At 34.3% G+C, this 19,639-nt stretch overlaps 1 protein-coding gene across 7 annotated transcripts in view; it reads right to left on the reverse strand.

Annotated features, from left to right (window-relative positions):
• Positions 1-1,491: 1,491 nt before the first annotated feature.
• The window catches only part of PCDH7 (protocadherin 7), a 256,931-nt gene continuing 238,783 nt past the window's right edge, over positions 1,492-19,639 (reverse strand). For 6 of the 7 annotated variants that reach the window (XM_040699312.2, XM_040699310.2, XM_040699309.2 and 3 more), the window contains one exon: positions 1,492-5,865. In XM_040699312.2, coding sequence (XP_040555246.1) covers positions 5,486-5,865 — 380 coding nt within the window. In that variant the 3' untranslated portion in view covers positions 1,492-5,485. The remainder of the gene's footprint in view (positions 5,866-19,639) is intronic. The other variant, XM_040699313.2, reaches the window with a different exon arrangement.

The following is a 19,639-nucleotide window of genomic DNA, read 5'->3' on the forward strand; positions in this document are numbered from 1 at the left end:
CCTAGGTCACATTTATTAATTTCAGTCTCTGCATAAGATTTACATTTTACTGCAGTGGAAGAGGGAGAAATGGAGCCAGGGTTAAAGGGGAGCATAAATTGTTAGCTTTCGCCAGTTTATATTATCCTCTCTTACCACTCTGCAGTTCAGGAAATTTATTTTATCTTCCTTGTAATCACCTTCCTGAATGCAGTCGGTAAACCAGAAGAATGAAGATAAAAGACAAAATAAACAAACATAAGGTCATGCCTTGCATACTACATCTAGTATAAAATAAACATGAAAGCTTGATTGAAGTTACTCATTAAAATACTGCTACTGCTGAAAGAGGTTGAGGGGTGTCTCATTCAAGTATGATGTGGGAGATCCGGGGTCAGTTGGTGGGTTGAGTTCTCTCAATGAGCATGCAGATTTAGATTTCTGCTTATGGGAAGAGGAATCTTTCTTGACATGTTCATTACAGAAGACCAGACGATGTTAACTGAAAGCACAATCAGAGAAAGAGATTTGCAATGTCAAGTTTATTTAAAAGAAAAAAATAAAGAAGGAAAAAAGAAAAGGTGTTCTGGCCAGACTGTGTTTATTTGCAACAAAACAAAGCCTAATCTGTAACTGATGTAAATAGCTAGAAACAGCATTTTGTGTTGGTCAGTGGGGTATCCTATACAATACTTTGCAAAGTCTCTGTAGCAGTACTGTATTTAGTACAAAACAGTAGCACCAATGAGGAGGTAAGGGGAACAAAAGTTTTAATTTTTCTTTCCTCCCTTTCCAGGATATTTTTCACATACTAAACTGATGCAAATCCCAACTAAATATCTGGTTTTGAACCTGCTTTATTTTAACCAAAAAAAAAAAAAAAAAAAAAAAGTGTGTAAAGCAGAAGACAAAGAGATAAACTCTGCTTCTCAGCTGTTCCTTCTTGAGGATAGTTTGTTCTCAGTCTGTTTTTACACTGAGATGGATGATTTGACTCACACCTAGAAAGATCTGTAGCTTTTCATTTCACATTTTGCTCTTAAACAGTGTAAATTATTTTGCTCTTTTCAATATAGATGCTTCACTGACACTTAGTGTTAGTGACTTCTATTAGGAGTTCTAAACTTTTAGGGGAAAAAACAACAACTGATAACTGGAAAATTGTTATTCTGTAATGGAAATAGCTGAGTTTTTACTCAAATGTTACTATTTCCCTTCTTATTAATGCTTTAACCATGCCTCAAGAAGAAGCTATTCTGAACAGTAATGGGAAGCAACTGCAGTCATTACAAGTACCTTATTTCTGAAAGTAGCTGTATGCAGTCCTTAGTGTGAATTATTTCTACTGAGTTTCACTCTGTTAAGTAAATTCAGTTACATCAGCACTAAAGAAGTGGCCAGTTACAAGAGTGTCTTCATCCTTGCCATGCAAAATATAGGTTAAATATGCAAGCTTGCATGTGTGTTAATCCAGTAAAAGTGGAAGAGTGTCACAGAAAGTACGCTAGCAAATGAGCAACCAGTTGAACATGTTATATTTTAATTTGCAGAGACAAAAATGACAAGCAATTTATTTACATAAAACTGTACAAAAGCAAATTAAATTATGTAAATATTTCATAAATAGAGGTGGACTAGCGTTTAATACATTTTGCCATGTTTAGCATAGTTGCGTGCATAGTGATTCATAATAAACAATGATAAATTGTTCTCTGCTTCACTATCAACATCCAAGTTGCAGAACAATAGTCAATGATTAATATTACAAACAGATCGTACCACACTGAATGCAAGTGCTTTAAAATTTAGGAAAAACTTGTCTGAAAGCATACCCTAGGTAGCTGGTAAATTTTTCTTCTTTCTTGTGTTTATGCTTTTCAGTCAATAATACAACTTAACTGATGGAATTTTATCTCTATTGCTATTTCATCTGCTTCATTCCTTAAGGAAACACTGTACATTTATCACCAATGAAAGAAAAGGAAAAATATTTCACTGTTCAAGTTCTTACAAGTGTTTGGTGATAGCTGTGCTTGTGGCAAGCCTTCAACTATACTTCTTGCTTTCCTACTTGACAACTTCCTAGGGTAGCCTTTCAGTCAATCATCTGAATCCCATTTAAATTCTTCCCCCACATAAAAATAATGTTTACCTTTTTTTTTTTTTTCCTGAAACTCAGGCAGCAGGCCAGTCAGAAATCATGTTGAATAAACATAGTGGATCTGAGATCCAAAATGAGCATTAGATTTTAGACCAAAGCTATTGAATTTTCTAATACATATAAAGTTATATATTAATGCATCAATCTATAAAGGTGCCCTAATGTAAAACACATGCAAAGCTCATTCGAGTTTACCATGGAAAGAAATAAAAAGATGATTTCTGTACTGTACAACTGAAATGTGATGGCAGCAAAAACCAATTAAAAAGAAATTGTTTGACAATTTTCCTGGCAACATGAACTGGTGACACCTTGCTAAACAACTATAGTATAGACTGATCATTGTTCTCCAGGCTGCAGAATTAAAAAACAAATGAAGACAATCCAAGACCCCCCACAAAGATTAATTTAGAAAAACAACAACAAAAAACAAACAAACAAAAAACAAAATAACCTTCAAGACATATTTAAACCACAGCATTGTGTCAATAATGCTTAAGACTGGTCCATTAACTGAGTTTGGCAAAAGACTTGTTTTTAAATATATTATTTATAATTTCTCAGAAAATAAGCAGGTAAATATACAGGTTCAAAAAAGTTGGGAATAGCCCCTTATCCCTCTGTGTCCAAACCCAAATACCACTCTACCATAATAACAGGTATAAAAGGCACAGTTGCATATTTTGCATTCACCCTAATTATTTTTTATAGTTTATTTATTTTTATACAAAAGCACTCTATTTATGGAGTGGCACCAGATTTAACCTATTTAAAATAAAAAGAGAAATACAAACACAAAGTATATTTGTGTGTCATGCCAGGTCAGAAGAGTTATCAGCATGTTAATAGTGGCTAGTTCTACTAGAATTGTTGTGAATACTTACAGTAGATAGAACTTTAAAAAAATTCTTTCACACCCATTTAGTTCTAAGGAGATGCACACAGGTAAAGTATTTAATGACTGTCTTAATGTGGTGTGAAAATCGGTGAGTGACTGCCGACCCATTTAATCTGAAGGTCTTCTATGACCTGAATTATTAGTGTCAAAGACAAAGGGTTTAACAATATATTGAACCAAGCTACCTATTTCTTTTGTGTCAAAGGGTTTAACAATATATTGAACCAAGCTACCTATTTCTTTTGTGTGTGTAATTTTAAATAAAAATTTATCAAAGGAAATTCTGTTGAACATTTATTATGCAATTGTGTATTCTGTTGAAACGTGCAAGAAAAATGTGTATACATTACATAAGCATTTTAGAAGCATTTTTAAACAGGTACTTACAGATTATACAAAGCAGTAACTGCTCTATGCAGTCTCATAACAAAGTACTGGTTTGCATGTCTTCATATTACTTAAATAATTAAACATAAGAATGTTCAATCGTTATTAATCTTTGATTTTCTTTCTAAAATGTGCCCATTCATCATAACTGCTGTACACAAACTAATGTTACATGAAGAAGGTAAACCTAAGAGAAGAGAATGGAACAGCCAGAAACAGCATCTCCAACTAAATGGACAAGTGAATTCAAAAGATAAATGTGATGAGTTGTATTGATTTAGCAACCTCTACTATAGGCTGTTTAAGGTTATTTCTAAGAAACTACCCAAAGCTACATTATGACTACAGTATCTAGAGAGCCATCTAATCATGCTTTAATGCCAGGTGAAACAGCCAGGGATTAGAATGCTTCTCCCCTTCTCAAGCTGTGTCCTTCAATTGTCACTTTCATCTGAATGTCTGCGCTGTTTGTCATTATTACTGCAGCATCAGATAGGGAGAAACTGGCTGAAGTTCTGCACATTTTGTAGCTTTTATTGCACAAAAACCTGTTTCATTTCCTCTTCCTTTCCTGAAGTGCTCACTGTGAGAATCATTATAGCCCAGAGCTCTTGCATATTGTAGACAGTTTGGATTCCTTTTGACTCATCTTGATCCACTAGGTGAGTATCATATCACACTGTTTATTTTCTACCTAGCCTAAATGTTCTGAGTCTTGACACTGTTTAGTATTGCACTTCACTTGGCTTTAATGCACTTGTGTTTCAAGAAAACCTGCATTACCTCTTTGATAAAAATCAATCTGCAACACCGATGACAAAAGACTCAGCAATCATTCCTTGCACTCTGAAAAGAAGGCTTTATATTTGAGTTTTAATATTCTCTTGTCATTGTATCACCACATTGTCCACCTTCATCCTACCAAGCATTCTCACTAATACAGCCTTCTAGCAATACTATTATTTTTTAATTTTGACCTCATAAATTCCCTGGAACTGGCAGTATCATATATGAAACATCTGCTGCAACATATCATGTCATCACAAAAAAAACCCCACATCATTTCTTCTGGGCATTCAACTGAACCACACTGGAAAAAATATTGTCATCTGGGCTTGTAGAATGTGCTGCTGTGCAAATGTAACTGAAGGTATCCTATGAGTACATGTGTATGAGTATATTAGTTTTCTATGCCAAGCCCCAATACTTAGCAGTTCCCCTGATCCATAGTGTGATCTTTGGCCTTTTTGTTATTACTATCTTCCCAGTTAGATGTTAGTCTTGTCCAGAAAAATAATTTCAAGAGTTTATCATTACTATGCTACGGTATATGTGTTACTAATTGTGTTTACATTGAAGTAATCATTACAAAGAATGAGAGAGGAGAGAAAGAGACACAGCTAGAACACATTTGTTCTATGGATAAAACAGAACCAGAGTTCATGATTCATAAGAAAGTTTGCCATGTTTTGGACGGCAGTCTCAAGCTGAACATATCTCTGTCGCATCCGGCATCAGATGAGAGGTGAGAATATTAAAGCTGTGGTCTTCACAAAGTGCCTATTAATGATTATGCCTTTATATTTATCTTTATATCTGTATGGTTTCTGAAGGATTGTCCCTGGTGGGGATCAGCAATATTCAGATGATATGCTTTGAATATATTTTCCCTGACCCGTTATCCTCAACAAGCCAGATGACCATCAAAAAAATGAGTGGCTTAACTCATGCTTCTGCAGAGGAGAAACAACAACGTGTTGTGTTCTTTTTAATCAAGCTCATTACTATGGGAGGAGTTTGCAACCATAGATTTAGGAAAATAAAAAGTGGTGAGGGGGGATTTGACATGCAAGTAACAACATTTTCTACATTGTACAGTATAGTCAGGCAGACAGTATAATTAAATGCCTGCTATGGAGGCAGAAGTGGCAAGCAGAGCTTATGTCTCTTTGGTGGCCTCCACTTTTTGTTTCTTATTTTTGTTAAAATTGTTTTGATTTTAAGACTTTTGCCCCTTTTCTTGCTTACAACATGAAAGAAATTTGTTGCTGCTTTTTAGCCTACAGGTAAACTTCTCTTCTAGTTAGAGTATTGACAGGAGATGGCTTGTATTCCCCTGTCTGTGTAAGGGGGATATCTTCTGGATTGCCTTCTTCTTTTTTGCTGAAATTAGCGGCGCTGAAGGTCTCATAGGATGAGGTCAACTTTTTGTTAAGGAGGTTTCTGTTGCGATCACCCATGAGGGAAGCTTCTCCATTGGCCAGCTTTTCCTGACTGCCCCGTTCATCAACAGGCATGAAAGTGGAGAGTTTTGGCTGGCTCTTCTGCTTTCTTTCAGGAGAAGTGCGAACTGGCATCCAGCAGGAGTCCGAGTGGCCATATTCATCACACTCTCGGGTACACTTCCCTGTCAGGGCTACATCTGGCAGAGGCCTTGAATCTGAAAGTAAAATAGAGTTGCCTTTACAAATGAATACTGCATTGTCTTCCAGCGAAACAGAGAATCCTTAAATCTAAAAAAGATATTTTTAAAGGTCTTAATAAGAATGTTGCAGTAAGCTCCTTAGCAATATCTTCTTTTACACTGCATGTGCCCATATGCCAAAAGCATATCAATACTTAAACCTGAATATTAAGAACTGAAAAGTAAAAATATTAAGTCAGTTCCTATGTTTGTCAATCAATCTCAAAAGCAAAGTCAAATTTGGCATTAATTACTGATTCATTTTTGCTGTCTAAAAGAGTCAACCAAGCAGTTAATTCTGTGCTGCCAATTTCTTTGAAATTATTAAAAATAGCTTTCTTTGATTTGTATGTAACTTACATGAAATGAGAATAAGGCTCTGGAACCTGCAAACTCTTATGAACATTCTTAATTTTTGGCGTGTGAGCAGATCTGCTATTGGCAATAAGACTCAATTGTAACACAAGGTAAATCTCTGCATGTATTTCTCACAACATAGTATTTGTTGTTAGGAGACAGTATGAGTGCTACGATCAATGATCAGTACGAGCATACAAAGAAACTGCAGTTGGTTATACGTGTAATCTAACATGTACAGGTAATGCTGTTATATGTGCTGTGTATGTAATGTAGAGACGTAGGAAGAATCTGAATGCTGCCTGAATGAGTACACTCATATTTTTCATGTGATGTGCTGCGTTAAAAGGTATCCTGTTCTAGATCACCGCATCTGCAGTGGACTTATTTTAAGGACAGCATAGGATGATTTTTTTTCATTTTTTCACTTTACCCTACTTTATGATCTATGAGATGTAAGTAAAGCTGCCTACAAAGTAACAAGATGAATAGAAATTAATGAAGAACAAAAATCAAAAGGCAAATTTAATTTTACCAAGTATTTTATATGACTTTCATACATTAAAACTTCTATTATGCAACTTCTAGGTTTTTTTTATTAAAAAAAAAAAAGTCAAAAAAGAGTAAGGATCTTCAAAATAGAAATAAATAATAAGGTACTTCATATGGAATACAGCCACTTTTTACCTTCCCAATACCCCACCCAAATTTGTGGGAACAGTAATTTTAACCATCTTCCAAAAGTCTATTTTGTCTTAATTTTATTCCTTGATGCTTGCCTGTTTTTTCCTTTGATTTTTGCTGCCAAATGGCCCTCTGAAACAGTGGCAATTCCAAGTATGAAATTTGTATAAATTCATAGTTTATAGAATAAGAAAAAAAGACATACCTGAGTTTTATTTCAAAATAAATAAATAAATAAAATCCTTTGCCTTTCATTTGATTTATAATATTTACAATAGATGCTAGCAGGGAAGTCATGTTTCATTTCTTCATCTGCAGATTTAATCCTGATAAATCTCCAACAGCTCTTGAAAGTTGGATTTACATTCAACTCTTCCTAATTCATTCATGCATTTTAGCTATTTCTTTATTTAATAATTTGTTGCAAGATTGTAAAAAAAAAAAAAAAAAAAGCCTATTATTTTAAATGAAGAGTTGACAATATTTCTATACCACGCTGAATACTGTGCAATATTTCCTATTTCAGTACATGACTGAATTCAGTGAAGAAAACAGCATTGACATTTATATAACTGAGTAATTGTAGCTGAAATGTGTAAGGTTGGAAGGAGAAACCTAAGTTAGGGTTCTTTTGTTTTTTTTTCAGTTGTCCTTTTTGAGACTTCTACAGTTAGACTCAGCCATGACTACTACATTTGTTTCAATGAAGAATACAAAGGCTATGGACAGTTATCAGTTTAGTTTTCAGGTACCCGTGTTCTGGAGATGCTCACAAAAGACAGGGAATGTATCAGGAAAATTGTCTATTATTTGTCTGCTAAATCTAATATTATTCTGTCACGCCCTAAAGGTAAGATGCATAATTAACTGCTGAGCTGTATCTAATGTTCTTTGATTTTTAAACAAGAAAACTGTTCAGATCTTTCTAAAAGAAAGCAAAACTACTTTCCATCTAAACCTCTGTAAGGTTTTCAACTAACACCTTATTTCTGAACAATGACCATTAAACATTATGCTTGCTACTACTATTAAGTTATTACTCTGGAAGAATATAAACAAATACTTCATAAGACAACTGTCAGAATGTGTCTCATTCACCCTGTTATTTTTTGAGATAAAGCTAATCTGCATACCTACAAAGGAAGGAGGAGGAAACCAAATATCCTCCCAGGATATTCCCAGACTCATAACAGGGGCCACTGCCTAGGCTCAGTGGAGTACAAGGATGTGCAGTGGCAGATGGGAATCCAAATCAAGGACTCCAGAGGAGCAACCACTTTTGTCAGGGCCCCTCCCGAGGCTGTTCCAGCAGAGCCATCTGCCCTGTTGTCTGGGAATGAAGCCAATGACAATGAGTCATCAGCAGCTGATCTCCTGATCACCTTTCGGTCTAGGAGGGATTGCTGTCATGGGATTTAGGACATGATATGGGATGCAGGAGAAAAGCAGCTGGGGATTGTATGGGACTTCATTATGGAATGTTTAGGGGAAGGATCAAAGGTGGAAAAAGGGGTTGAGGGAAGGAGGAAGAGGCAGAAATATATATATACACACATACAATTCCAAAATATATAAATATATATAATCCAACTGTATATATATAGCATATTGTATATAGAATCATAGCATCATAGAATTGTTTGAGTTGGAAGGCACCTTTAAAGATCATCTAGCCCAGCTCCCCAGCAATTACCTACAGCTAGATCAGGTCCCCATCAGAGGGATCAGAGCCCCAGATCAGAGCCCCATCCAGACTGACCTTGAATGTCAGGTCAATCACCACTTTTCTGAGTGATCTATTCCAATGCCTCACAATAACAATTTTTTTTTCTTATACCCAGTCTAAAGCTCTTGTCTCTTATTTTGAGACCATTTTCCCTTGTCCTATTACAATACCCTGCAAAAAAAATATGTCCCCTTCTTTATTATAGCCCCCCTTATGATAGTGAAAGGTTGCTATAAGGTGTCCATGGACCCTTCTCTTCTCCAGACCAGATTGAATACAGTGAATATTTATAGTGAATATGTGAATATATGTGTAATATATATAGATGCATTATATACACATGTACACACACATACTCACTATTGATCTCCCATGCTGTCCAACCAGAGAGAGGGGTAGAATAAGTCCATTAGTGCCATGTGTTTTAAGTTGCTCTGTGTGTCTTTGATAAGCTAGCTGTGTCTATGTGGGGCATACAGTTGTGCTCTGTGTACATGCCTGCTGGGAACTCATCTTCAGATTTGCTACTTGTTGAACTTGCGGACATCGAGCTACAGCAGCCTTGCCTCCTGTGGGCTATTGGATCCTGTGAGATACATTTTCCTCTAACACATCCTTCAGTTAGTATTTGGCACATACAGTTAATGTAGTCTTCTAGTCCCCTGCTTTCTTGCATCTGTTTTAAGAGCTTAAATCAGGATAGCATTTAAGCACACATTTAATCTAACATGCTAATGAAACCTGTTGTCTGCTCTTCTGTTTAAAAGATGGATATAACTTCAGCATTTGGTGGTGAGGTGTGGGGTAGGAGTAAATCTTTTCTGTCATTTCTGTCTTTGTAATATCAGAAGATGAGTTATACAGACACTGCTTTCATGACTAAACTATTAGAAAAACCTAAACTAGTCAGATGAAGACTAGGGTACCTCTTATACACTTCAGTAGATAACAGAGATTTAACCTTCATTACAAATAAAACACCACACAGCTTTAACTACAAAGTAATTAAATGTACTTGTGCTAAATCTCTGAACAGATTGACCTTCTTTTGCAGACTAGTGACCTTTAGCGTCTGTTTTCACATTATCTAACCAGGGTTGTGAGCAATCTCTGAGTCTGAGGGGAAAAAAAAGTTTGCTCCTCTAGAATAAGTTGCATCTGAACATATATCTCTAAATAACATGATTTTTAAGTACTCATCATTTTAAAAGATAGACACTTCAGCAGCAATCACCCTGCTAGCTGACAAATCTAACAGAATGACACAGCAAAGAACTTGTTATCACAGTTGGCAAATCATCTAAGAAGAGAATAACAGATTTCTAAAACAGTTATATATCTTGAAACAGATTCAAATACATACTTAAAATGCCAGTTACTAACAAATTTTATCACACTGTTAATTAGTAAGAAAATAAACCTGGAAGGATGGTATTTCTCATCATATAGACATTTACAGATTTTGAAATTAGTTTTTAACTTTTTGCACATAGAATATCCAAATTTAAGCACTCTATACAAAAAGTTACCCTTAAAATTGAATATACAGAAATCAAATTTCACTTGCATCTGCTCAGACTTCAGCTTAAAAAGAATGGAGAACATTACAGGGTCCCACAGAGGAGGACCAAAATCTACTTCCTTATTGTATCTCATATAAGATTGTATCAAAAAATTTGCAGTGTTAAATGATAATTATCATTTAAAAATAAAATAAAATTTACTATTGATTCAACAACTCTTTAAAAATCAATTGCTAATTTCTGAGAACTTTTCCATAAAGCTCTGTATGAAAGCATGCAAATGAATGGGGTTATTTATATGTATGATCATGTTTCTATTGATTGTAGCTGGCTCTTGCTTTAGGACTGAAAGGATTGCTTGTTATAAAAGAAAAAAAAATTAAATTGAAGGCATCTAGCATGGTAGTGCTGAGAGGGGAAACACAATGATAATTGACAGCTTGATCCCAAAAAAACTAACAACCAAAATACTCCACCCAAACAATTTTCTATTATTTTCTCTCTTCCCATTCCATACCGAAGGTCAGTGTAGGTGAACAAGGAAAAAGTATTATGAATACAGTAGTCAATGAGAATGTTATAAATTATAGAATCATAGAATCACCAAGGTTGGAAAAGACCCACAGGATCACCTAGTCCAACCTCCCCTGGCACAGCTTGAAGCCATTCCCTCTAGTCCTATCACTAGTTACACAAGAGAAGAGGCTGACCCCCAGCTCACTACAACCGCCTTGAGGTAGTTCTAGAGAGCAATAAGGTCTCCCCTGATCCCCCTCATCTCCAGACTGAACAAGCCCAGCTCCTTCAGCCACTCCGCATAAGACCATTTTGTGATTTAATGCACACACACACATACTGCAGGATTACAGTCAAAGTTGTATACTCACTCTGGTTATAACCTTTTGTTCTGCCCATTCTTGTACAATATATTTTAAGAGAAACCCACTCATAGCAATTAGTCCTGATATGGTCCCAGAATATGCAGTATTTTTGAGGAAGATGCAAGGGACTTTTCACTTTCACATCTTTCGTAAACCACACACAAAGCCTACAGCACCAATGGGCTTTATACCCAAGTAGTCTAAAGTTCTGTTCCATTTCCTGACCCTGGAAATGTAAATCTCTTCAGAGCAATACCTACTCCCTGTCCATCTACAACAGCCTGAACATTCCCAGAAATAGGAACTCAGTACCAAGAAAGTGTTCCTAGTTGTAGACTTTCTGGAGTACATCACTGGAAAGGTCACACAATACTATGGTAGTATGAAAGTACTTTAAACCACACAGCTTGGTCCATGTGATCTGAAGAGTCACTGTTAGATGGTGTGCTGAATTGTATCTATTACAAATCAGTGGCTGCATGCAGATTTTGCTGCTATTCCCCATAATAGCCCTGTGTGTTTCCAGTTATTGAAGGTCTGTGAAGAATACCTGTTCAGAAGTTTGTGTCTGTGGTGAAAAAAGGAATAGCTACTGACTTACAGGAATAACAGACATTGTGGTTTGGATGTGTCAGTTTTCACTCCACCTTTTCCTAGGCTATGTACACAAATACATTACATTCAGAGTGCCACACAAAAATTCAAGTGGAAAACCGCCAAAGCTATATAATTAAACAGGAGTTCATTTACATAGCTTTTATGTTAAATGGCTATCTGTTTTATGAGATGCATGATTGGAGAAACAATAGAGCTCTTAAAACATCACAAGTGTTGACTACATGATCAGACAACAATAATGGAGAAGAGAGTGTGCACATTGTAGGAATTCGTGTTTTATGGGGAAAAAAAGCACTGAATTACAGAGAGCTACAGAAGTATGGGCTTTGAAATTCCTGCCTCCTAATTGCAGTAATTCAGGAACTGCACTCTGTTAGTGCTGTAGTATATTCTGACATGCCAAGGCACTATTAAAACACTTAAACATGTTTGAAGGCATCAGCGACTTCTTTCTTTGCACCTTAGGCTAAATACAGTTAAACAGCAATTGAACATATCTCAAGAAGCATTTAGTGCCCCAAGGCTTCGACTGCTGTCACTCTGAATGTGGCATTATCATGTGCTGCAGAGACAGTGCATGCTATCTCTAAAGCATTTCTCCTGAATAAAGTCAAACATAGATGTTTGAAATATGCCAATTGCACTGAAGTAATTAATATATTAATTACTTTTGGACAAAAATAATTTCATCTATATTGTGCATCTGAAATGCTTTTCAGTGCTCAAGAAATATTTCAGAGAACAGAAAGGTTTATATGTACATTAACTGAATGAGTAATATAGTGAGAGGAGGTATGATGATAGGATACAAAATAATGAATTCTGAACCTTTTTCTATACATAAGGAAAAACGATCACAGAATGAAAATGAGAATTTAAAGTACTGTACTTGAAATGTGGTGTGTGTTTTACACCCTAAGTATTCTATAAACAATTCCCAGGACCAGCAAGACTCACAGAAGTAGCATGCCAAAACTACAAGTACTTAGATGATTCTAAGTGAGAGCATAGCTGAATTTTCAAAAAAAAAAAAAAAAAAAAAAAAAAAAAAAAAATTGTGAAATGCTTTGCCTTTTATCACTAAAACAAATTTAAATAAATAAATAAATAAAGCATTACTATAAGACAAGTAACTTATGCTTTAGCATTGGAATACCTCATTCTAAATGAATGAGAGAAAATTAGCCAGAATGAGAATGCACTTTAATAAGAAAACAGCATTTTTCATGTACCAAAAAGACATATATAGTAAGGCAAAGGTGGAAACAATCTATTTTGCATGGCAAATCAGATTAGAAATATTAAAGCTAATAAACTTTAAAATGTTAAATAATAATTAAATAAATTAATGAAAATCCTTTGAGGATAAATATAGTGATGAAAGGTTACAGAGTTTCCACCATTGTTAGAGTTTTAAGAACGGCTAGACAAACTTCTCCCAAGGGTAGCATAAACTCTGCTAATCAGCTAATCCTACCTTGGGAAAGGACGGGTACATAAAATGACCTCTAAATGTTCCCTTCAGCACTGCAATTCTGTTAATGTGATTACTAACACTTATCTACTTTGGTCTCAACCTCTGTAGCTGTTTCTTCTCAACATTTTAGATGAATAATGAATAAAATAAATTACCATTTAACATATGAGTCAATTGAATGAATACAGAATGAAAAAGTTAGTAATGTAGTTAATAAGCAAAAGAAAAAAACAACAACAACAACAACAACAAAAAACCAAAACAATGTTCTGACACCCATTAAACCTGAAAATGGTTTAATGAGGCTCTCCAAAGCAGAAAATTTCAAGATCATTCTCTTCTTGTAAGAATTTTTTCTTTTCTTTCTTTCTTTCTTTCTTTTTTTCTTTTTTTTTTTTTTTTGGACAAAAAAACCCAAGTTGTTCTGTTACAGCCAAAGTCATATTAGTTAACTGGTTGTTAGTATAGAATCATAATGTTAGTTGCATACAGAATAGTAAGGGAAATCAAATTAAAAATAATGAATTCTAGAGAAATACTAATTTCATTACTTGATTACATGGTAATACAAAAGAAAGCATACCAGAAACGCATAGCTTTCTCTCATTTAATTTGTTTTTATCTTATAGTTTTGGCTGTGTTATTTCATTTTGTTTCAGAAGACCAATAGCATATGTATAATGAATGAGAATTAAGAAGTATAAGCTTATGTATACAAAATACACCACTCTGAACTTAAATTCCCTAGATTTTCATTTTCTAGATTTAAATGTAATTGTTGCAAGCCTCATAATCCCTTTAAATCCTTTGATAACCTGACTTATTTCTATCAGTGAAATGGCAACATATCTTTCAAAGTAGGACTTTCCATGGCTTCCTGAAGTAGCACAGACATTAAGATGTAGGACACATTTAAGCTGTCTAATTGTTCTGCCAATCTGATGCTGAAGTATTAATCTGCCACTATGTCAAATTACATACGTTTTTTATTTTTTTTCAGTAAAACATGTCATTGTTTAACAAACTTTGAGCTGAAACAATTCATAAAGCAATTAGAATGTCAGCTCTTTTAAAGATGACTCAAGAATAGTCCGCAGCAGCACTCAAAAGTCAACATAATTTCCTTGATAATCATACTAAAGTGATGGGACCGCAGGAGCTCGGAGGGAAGAGTACCTATCTAGCAGCCATTATTAGCTTATCTCAGCTGTATACTGTGCCACCACTTTATTTTATTTCTTGGTATTATTTCATACTTCATTTTCTTTATTAGGAATGGACACCAGGTAGGGAAAACTGGTTTTGCTACAGGAGAGATATGGATAGTTACATGATTTTTCACTTCACTGCAATTTATGCCCACCTCACCCATAAGGAAACTTATTTTGGGAGTTACTATCATTTTTTAGAGGGTATTAGCAAATACATTTTCTCCATCCAGAAACCTCAAAAGATGTTGAATACTATTATATCTCAAGGATATTTCACAGCTATCTCAGAGAATACTCAACATCTGTTCTGAAAGATGAACATATAGATTAAAAGCTTGAGTAATTGAAAAGAAACATACATCCTCACTGACAGTTGCATAACTGTTTATCATAACAAATGGGAGGAAAGAAAGACAAAACTGAATCAGTTATGACTATGGACAAGAATTCAAACTGAAATGAAGTTTTGCTTGCATACAATGTTTTCACTCTTTTATAACTTTCAATGAGTTACTTCTTACAGAGTTCATCTGCACAAGGTACTTACTTGAACTGATAGTCTTAATAAGACCATTGCATTCCTGAATTCACACAGTTCTACTTTCTACAGCAATACATTGCTATATTCTGAGTGTTATTTCATTCCTACACATACAGAATAAAATGTTACGTAATATCATATGTTAAATATTAGTGACTTTTTTCATAAAAAAAATTGAATTACTCCTTGTCTGAAGAGGTCTTCTGTGTGACTTGTATATTTTTTGTAAGTCATAGACTCTCAAATTTAAAGCTAAAGCTCTTTTAACTTATATTACATTATTTTCTAAAGTGAGGAGGGGGGAACTTAAAATTCTCAATGCTCTGCATGCAAATGATTCTCTAAATAATGTAGAGCTCAGCATGAAGCAGAAACAAACACCTTGTAACTACTTGTCTTTTTAGCAAAAATCAAAAAAGTTGTGTTGTAAAATGAAAAAAATATCTGCCACAGGAAGCTCCATTTAGACTTTTATGTCATAATAACGGAACCTTATCTCACACAATGGAAAAAATACTCATCTGTTTATACCATACATATTTCCCTTAAAAATAAACAAATTTATAATTTTACGCAACAATATTATGAAGAGCTGAGATACAAAGCCAAATTCAATTGAATTGAAAAGTACAAAGAAAGTACAAAGTATTTTCAGTACTTTAGCAGAGCTCCAAGATGCACAATCCACATGAATGCTAAAAATAGAAATAAAAATACATTAATGCACATTTTTTCTGTTCGTCTAAAGTATCCTCTTGAAGAAATGAATTAAATTTCATAACACGTACTGCTTTATCTTCCTTAATCTAATCTTCCTAAAGTACAATACAAATACAAAGTCATACAATTTATGTGAAAATGGTAATGTTTTCACCTTTCACATAAATATGAAATATTTTACTGACTGACTAGTTATTGAGTCTGAGCCAGTGTCACTCTGATCTTTATACCAATTATTGTGTAACTCACATTTTTTACTCAGAAGGGGTAAAATCTATTCCTAAATATCATCCACCTAGGTAAGACTGAAAATCTTTTTTTTTTTTTTTTTTTTTTTTATAAATACTAATTCATTGATATTTTTCATAAGTACTAATTTTTCTCACTGAGTTGATGCAGGGAAGAGGGAGTGGCTTTCCTTCCTTCTTTCTTTCTTAATAGCAAGCATGTGGAAAAACATTCACACCTCAATAAATGGAGAGATAAATAGAGAAAGATAATGAATCTCTCAATATGATTTATGTCCTGCTCAAAGGGATTTATTTTCATTAATTTTTTATTGATTTTTTTTGAGCTGTGTGTGCAGATTACTGCAGTGAATTAATTACAAACATCAGCTCAGAATGGTTACGCACTTATGACAGATTAATCTGGGTTATAGTCCATTAGTAATTAAGCATAGCACTAATTCCCCTTGTGCATGTACAGTAGATGGACTATAATCATACACTTACATCATAGTGATGTTATAAAAAATATTAGAGGGAAGTATCACTTTATTTCACTGTAGAAGTGAAAAGCACAACATATATTTTTATTTGGATGATTTAGCTAATGGAAAGAATAGAAAAGGTCTGACTGAAACAAAAACAGGGCAGAAAAAATCAAGTTTTACTAGCAAATGTAGGCCTAAAGCTCTGAGAAATAACAATCTCAATCAATCCTTCTAGTGGGAGTGGGAATCTAATGAAGCCTGTAGTGCGCACGATCCCTTGCCTTGACCTTGAGTAACCTACAGAATTTAATTCATCAGGTAGAGGAGGTGAAATAAAATTTTTAACTTAAAAGTGGAATTGAGTCTTGGTGAAATGTAGTATTTAAGTCAATGTATTAGCCATAACTCACTCTTTCTTTAGATGAACATGCTGAGTTTTTGGTTGCTTCACCAGGTACTAATTAAGGTTTCTTCAGACTTCCTAAACCACTTGACTAGACAGCTGAGCACGTTCCTCTACAGGTTCTTTGAGATATTCCTCCAAAATGTGAGATATTTCCTAGCCACAAAGTAAAGAAGGAATCATTTTGTCACAAGTGTAAGCACTCTTTAATGAATCCATTCTCTTGGTTTAAGAGCATTTAGTATTGCAATTTCTCTTTTGCTTTTTGCAGCACAACATTAAAATTAGTAAGTTTTCACTTAGCCTAGTTGCTGGTATATACATTTATCCCTAAATTAACTAAGTTTAAGTCTCACAAAATATTGTTATTCCTCGGTTTGTGTCATCTCCAGATTTCTGAGGAAACACAGTATGTATACTTTGGACTACTGCTTCATATCTTTTTGAAGAATGAATCAGAAAATGAAGAGATTAGGTCTCTTGACCTATCTTGATTACAGTATCAGAAAATACTGTCATCTTCTTGATTATCTCCAGTATAAATCTATAGTCTCCTTTCTGCTAAGCTATTCAATATCAGCTGCAATGGCCAGAATCATTTAGTAATGGTTACTCTGAAAATCTGAACAAAACATGGCAAGCTAACAGTTAAGGTGTCAAATACAGGAGGTGGGCAGAACACAAGAAAATTAGAAGATGAAACGAAATTTATCAGACTGAATCAGACTGGAATATTACACAGTCTGCAGTTCTTATCTAACCTGATAGACAAATACTGTAAATAAGGAAGAAGTAAACTGGAGACTTTGGAGATTATTTCAAACAATTTTTAATAAATTTATTGTTTTTCTTTTATGAAACTGCCTTTGATTGCCATCACAATGGGGAGTACAAACACATTGCATATTCTGCCCAGGAATATTCCTTCCATGTCACTTAGAATACAGTTTCCCAAAAGGAAAATATTCAGGAAAAGAAAAGTTCCCCGCACAGTGTTTTTATCTCTGATTTCTTTCCAAGATTATAACAGAGATGTTAGTTGAGACTGTGATACTTGTGAATGTAAAGAACTGTTCAATGGAGTACTACTAATTTTTTCATGTGAGAGATTGACTATTAGATAGTACAAATAGTTTTTACTTAGGTCAAATTTTAAGTTTCAACTTGAAAAAAACTGTTTCCAAATATCAGTCCCCTGAACAACCATTGTTGTCTGTGAATTGATGTAACAATAATTCCAGGAGAGTTATTAAAAATAATGGACTCTTCCTGAAGTCCTAACAGAAACTAGGAATCACATCTAGCTACTTCTTGGTCCAGGAGTAAGAAGCAGAGAGAGTTCATGGTCATATTTGATGTCCCTTGGTAAACAAAGTACCTCTGATTTTGATCCATTAAGCATAGTGAATAAACTCACAGTACACAGTGGTGAAAATTCATGATTAGTTTATTAAGATTAAAGTTAGTTAATTTAATTGGACTCATACCCTATAACTATATTGCCACACACAGATTTATTCTATTTTAAATCACAAATGACTGACTGACCAGATAAAACTAAAAATTATCTGTTTACATTTGAGTGATGGTGGTAAGAAAGGAATTGGAATAATTAATGCTTCCTCAAAACATCGTAACAAAAAATACTTATCAACATTAAAATTAATTTTACTCTTCTCTTTCTGTGAAGGCATTTTGATGATCCTAAGTTTTGTTAGACTTCTTTTTTTTAGATTTATCCATGTTCTCAAATCCCTTTCCCATCAGGTATGTGAAAAATGACTAAATATGTGGGATTGCAATAAACAGCAGAACAAAGTCTCAGTGCATGCTGTACCCTACACAGATATGAAGTATAAATGCCTGTGTCCTGAGTTTTGTTAAGCTGATTTTGTGCAGCTGCAAAAGTATTTTATGAGGTTTTCTCTGTTTCTGTTTACTAATGCTTTTCATCAGTGAAAGCAGAGAGGATACAAAAAGAAGTCAAAATTGACAGCAAAACTGAATCAGGACTTCTCATGCCAATGAAATAATGAAAAACAGCACTGTTCTTACAGCAACAATAATGAATATAAATAGACAAAAGGCTCTGAATGGCTACTGGGAGAGAGAGCATCCATTTCACGAAAAAAATATTTTCCTGCCATCACAGATAGCTTTGTGAACTGGCTAAATTAGGATGCCCTTTAAACAATTTTCATGCTTCAAAAAATGTCTGTGAAAGACAGGTCTCCTTTATTTTACTTTAAGGGATCAGGCTTAATAGGCTGAATTTTTATCATATTTTCTACACTTAATTCTCATGTCAATCATTCCCAGATAAAATCTGTTATCTCATTTTTGACATAGTTCAATACTAACTATAAATGTTTTTTCTCACCCTCAGATTCATTGTTTCAAGCACACATATCCCTCTTTCTCTACAGATAACTTTAGACAAGTGCAACTACTGGCCAAATTATTGTCAAAGGATAATAAAGATTTGCAAAACTCTTCTATCTGTTTCAAAACTAAATCCCTAAGTAAATGTATAAATCTGCATCTAAGTCACAAGCACAAAAACAAAGCTTGTGAAGTTTTCCACAGTAATCTATATTTTGAAAACTCCTTTAGGAATTCTAAAATTATTTTTAAGACCTCATATACAGAAACTGGCCAGATGAGTGAGAAGTGGCTGTAATTACAAATGCCTGGGAAATTTTCTTCCTGGTTTAGGTGTACCTAAATTCTTTCAGGAAAGGGTAATATACACTTAAGTCATACTTTTCATGAGATACATCGTCAGCTTACAGCATTTAAAGATTGATCAATCCAATTTAATTTAAATTTCTAAAAAGCACCGATATTTTGCATATCCAGAGACCAACCTCATACTGTCTAGACATTCTTTGAAT

Source organism: Gallus gallus, chromosome 4, assembly GCF_016699485.2.
Source record: "Gallus gallus isolate bGalGal1 chromosome 4, bGalGal1.mat.broiler.GRCg7b, whole genome shotgun sequence".
NCBI classification, from domain to species: Eukaryota; Metazoa; Chordata; class Aves; order Galliformes; family Phasianidae; genus Gallus; species Gallus gallus.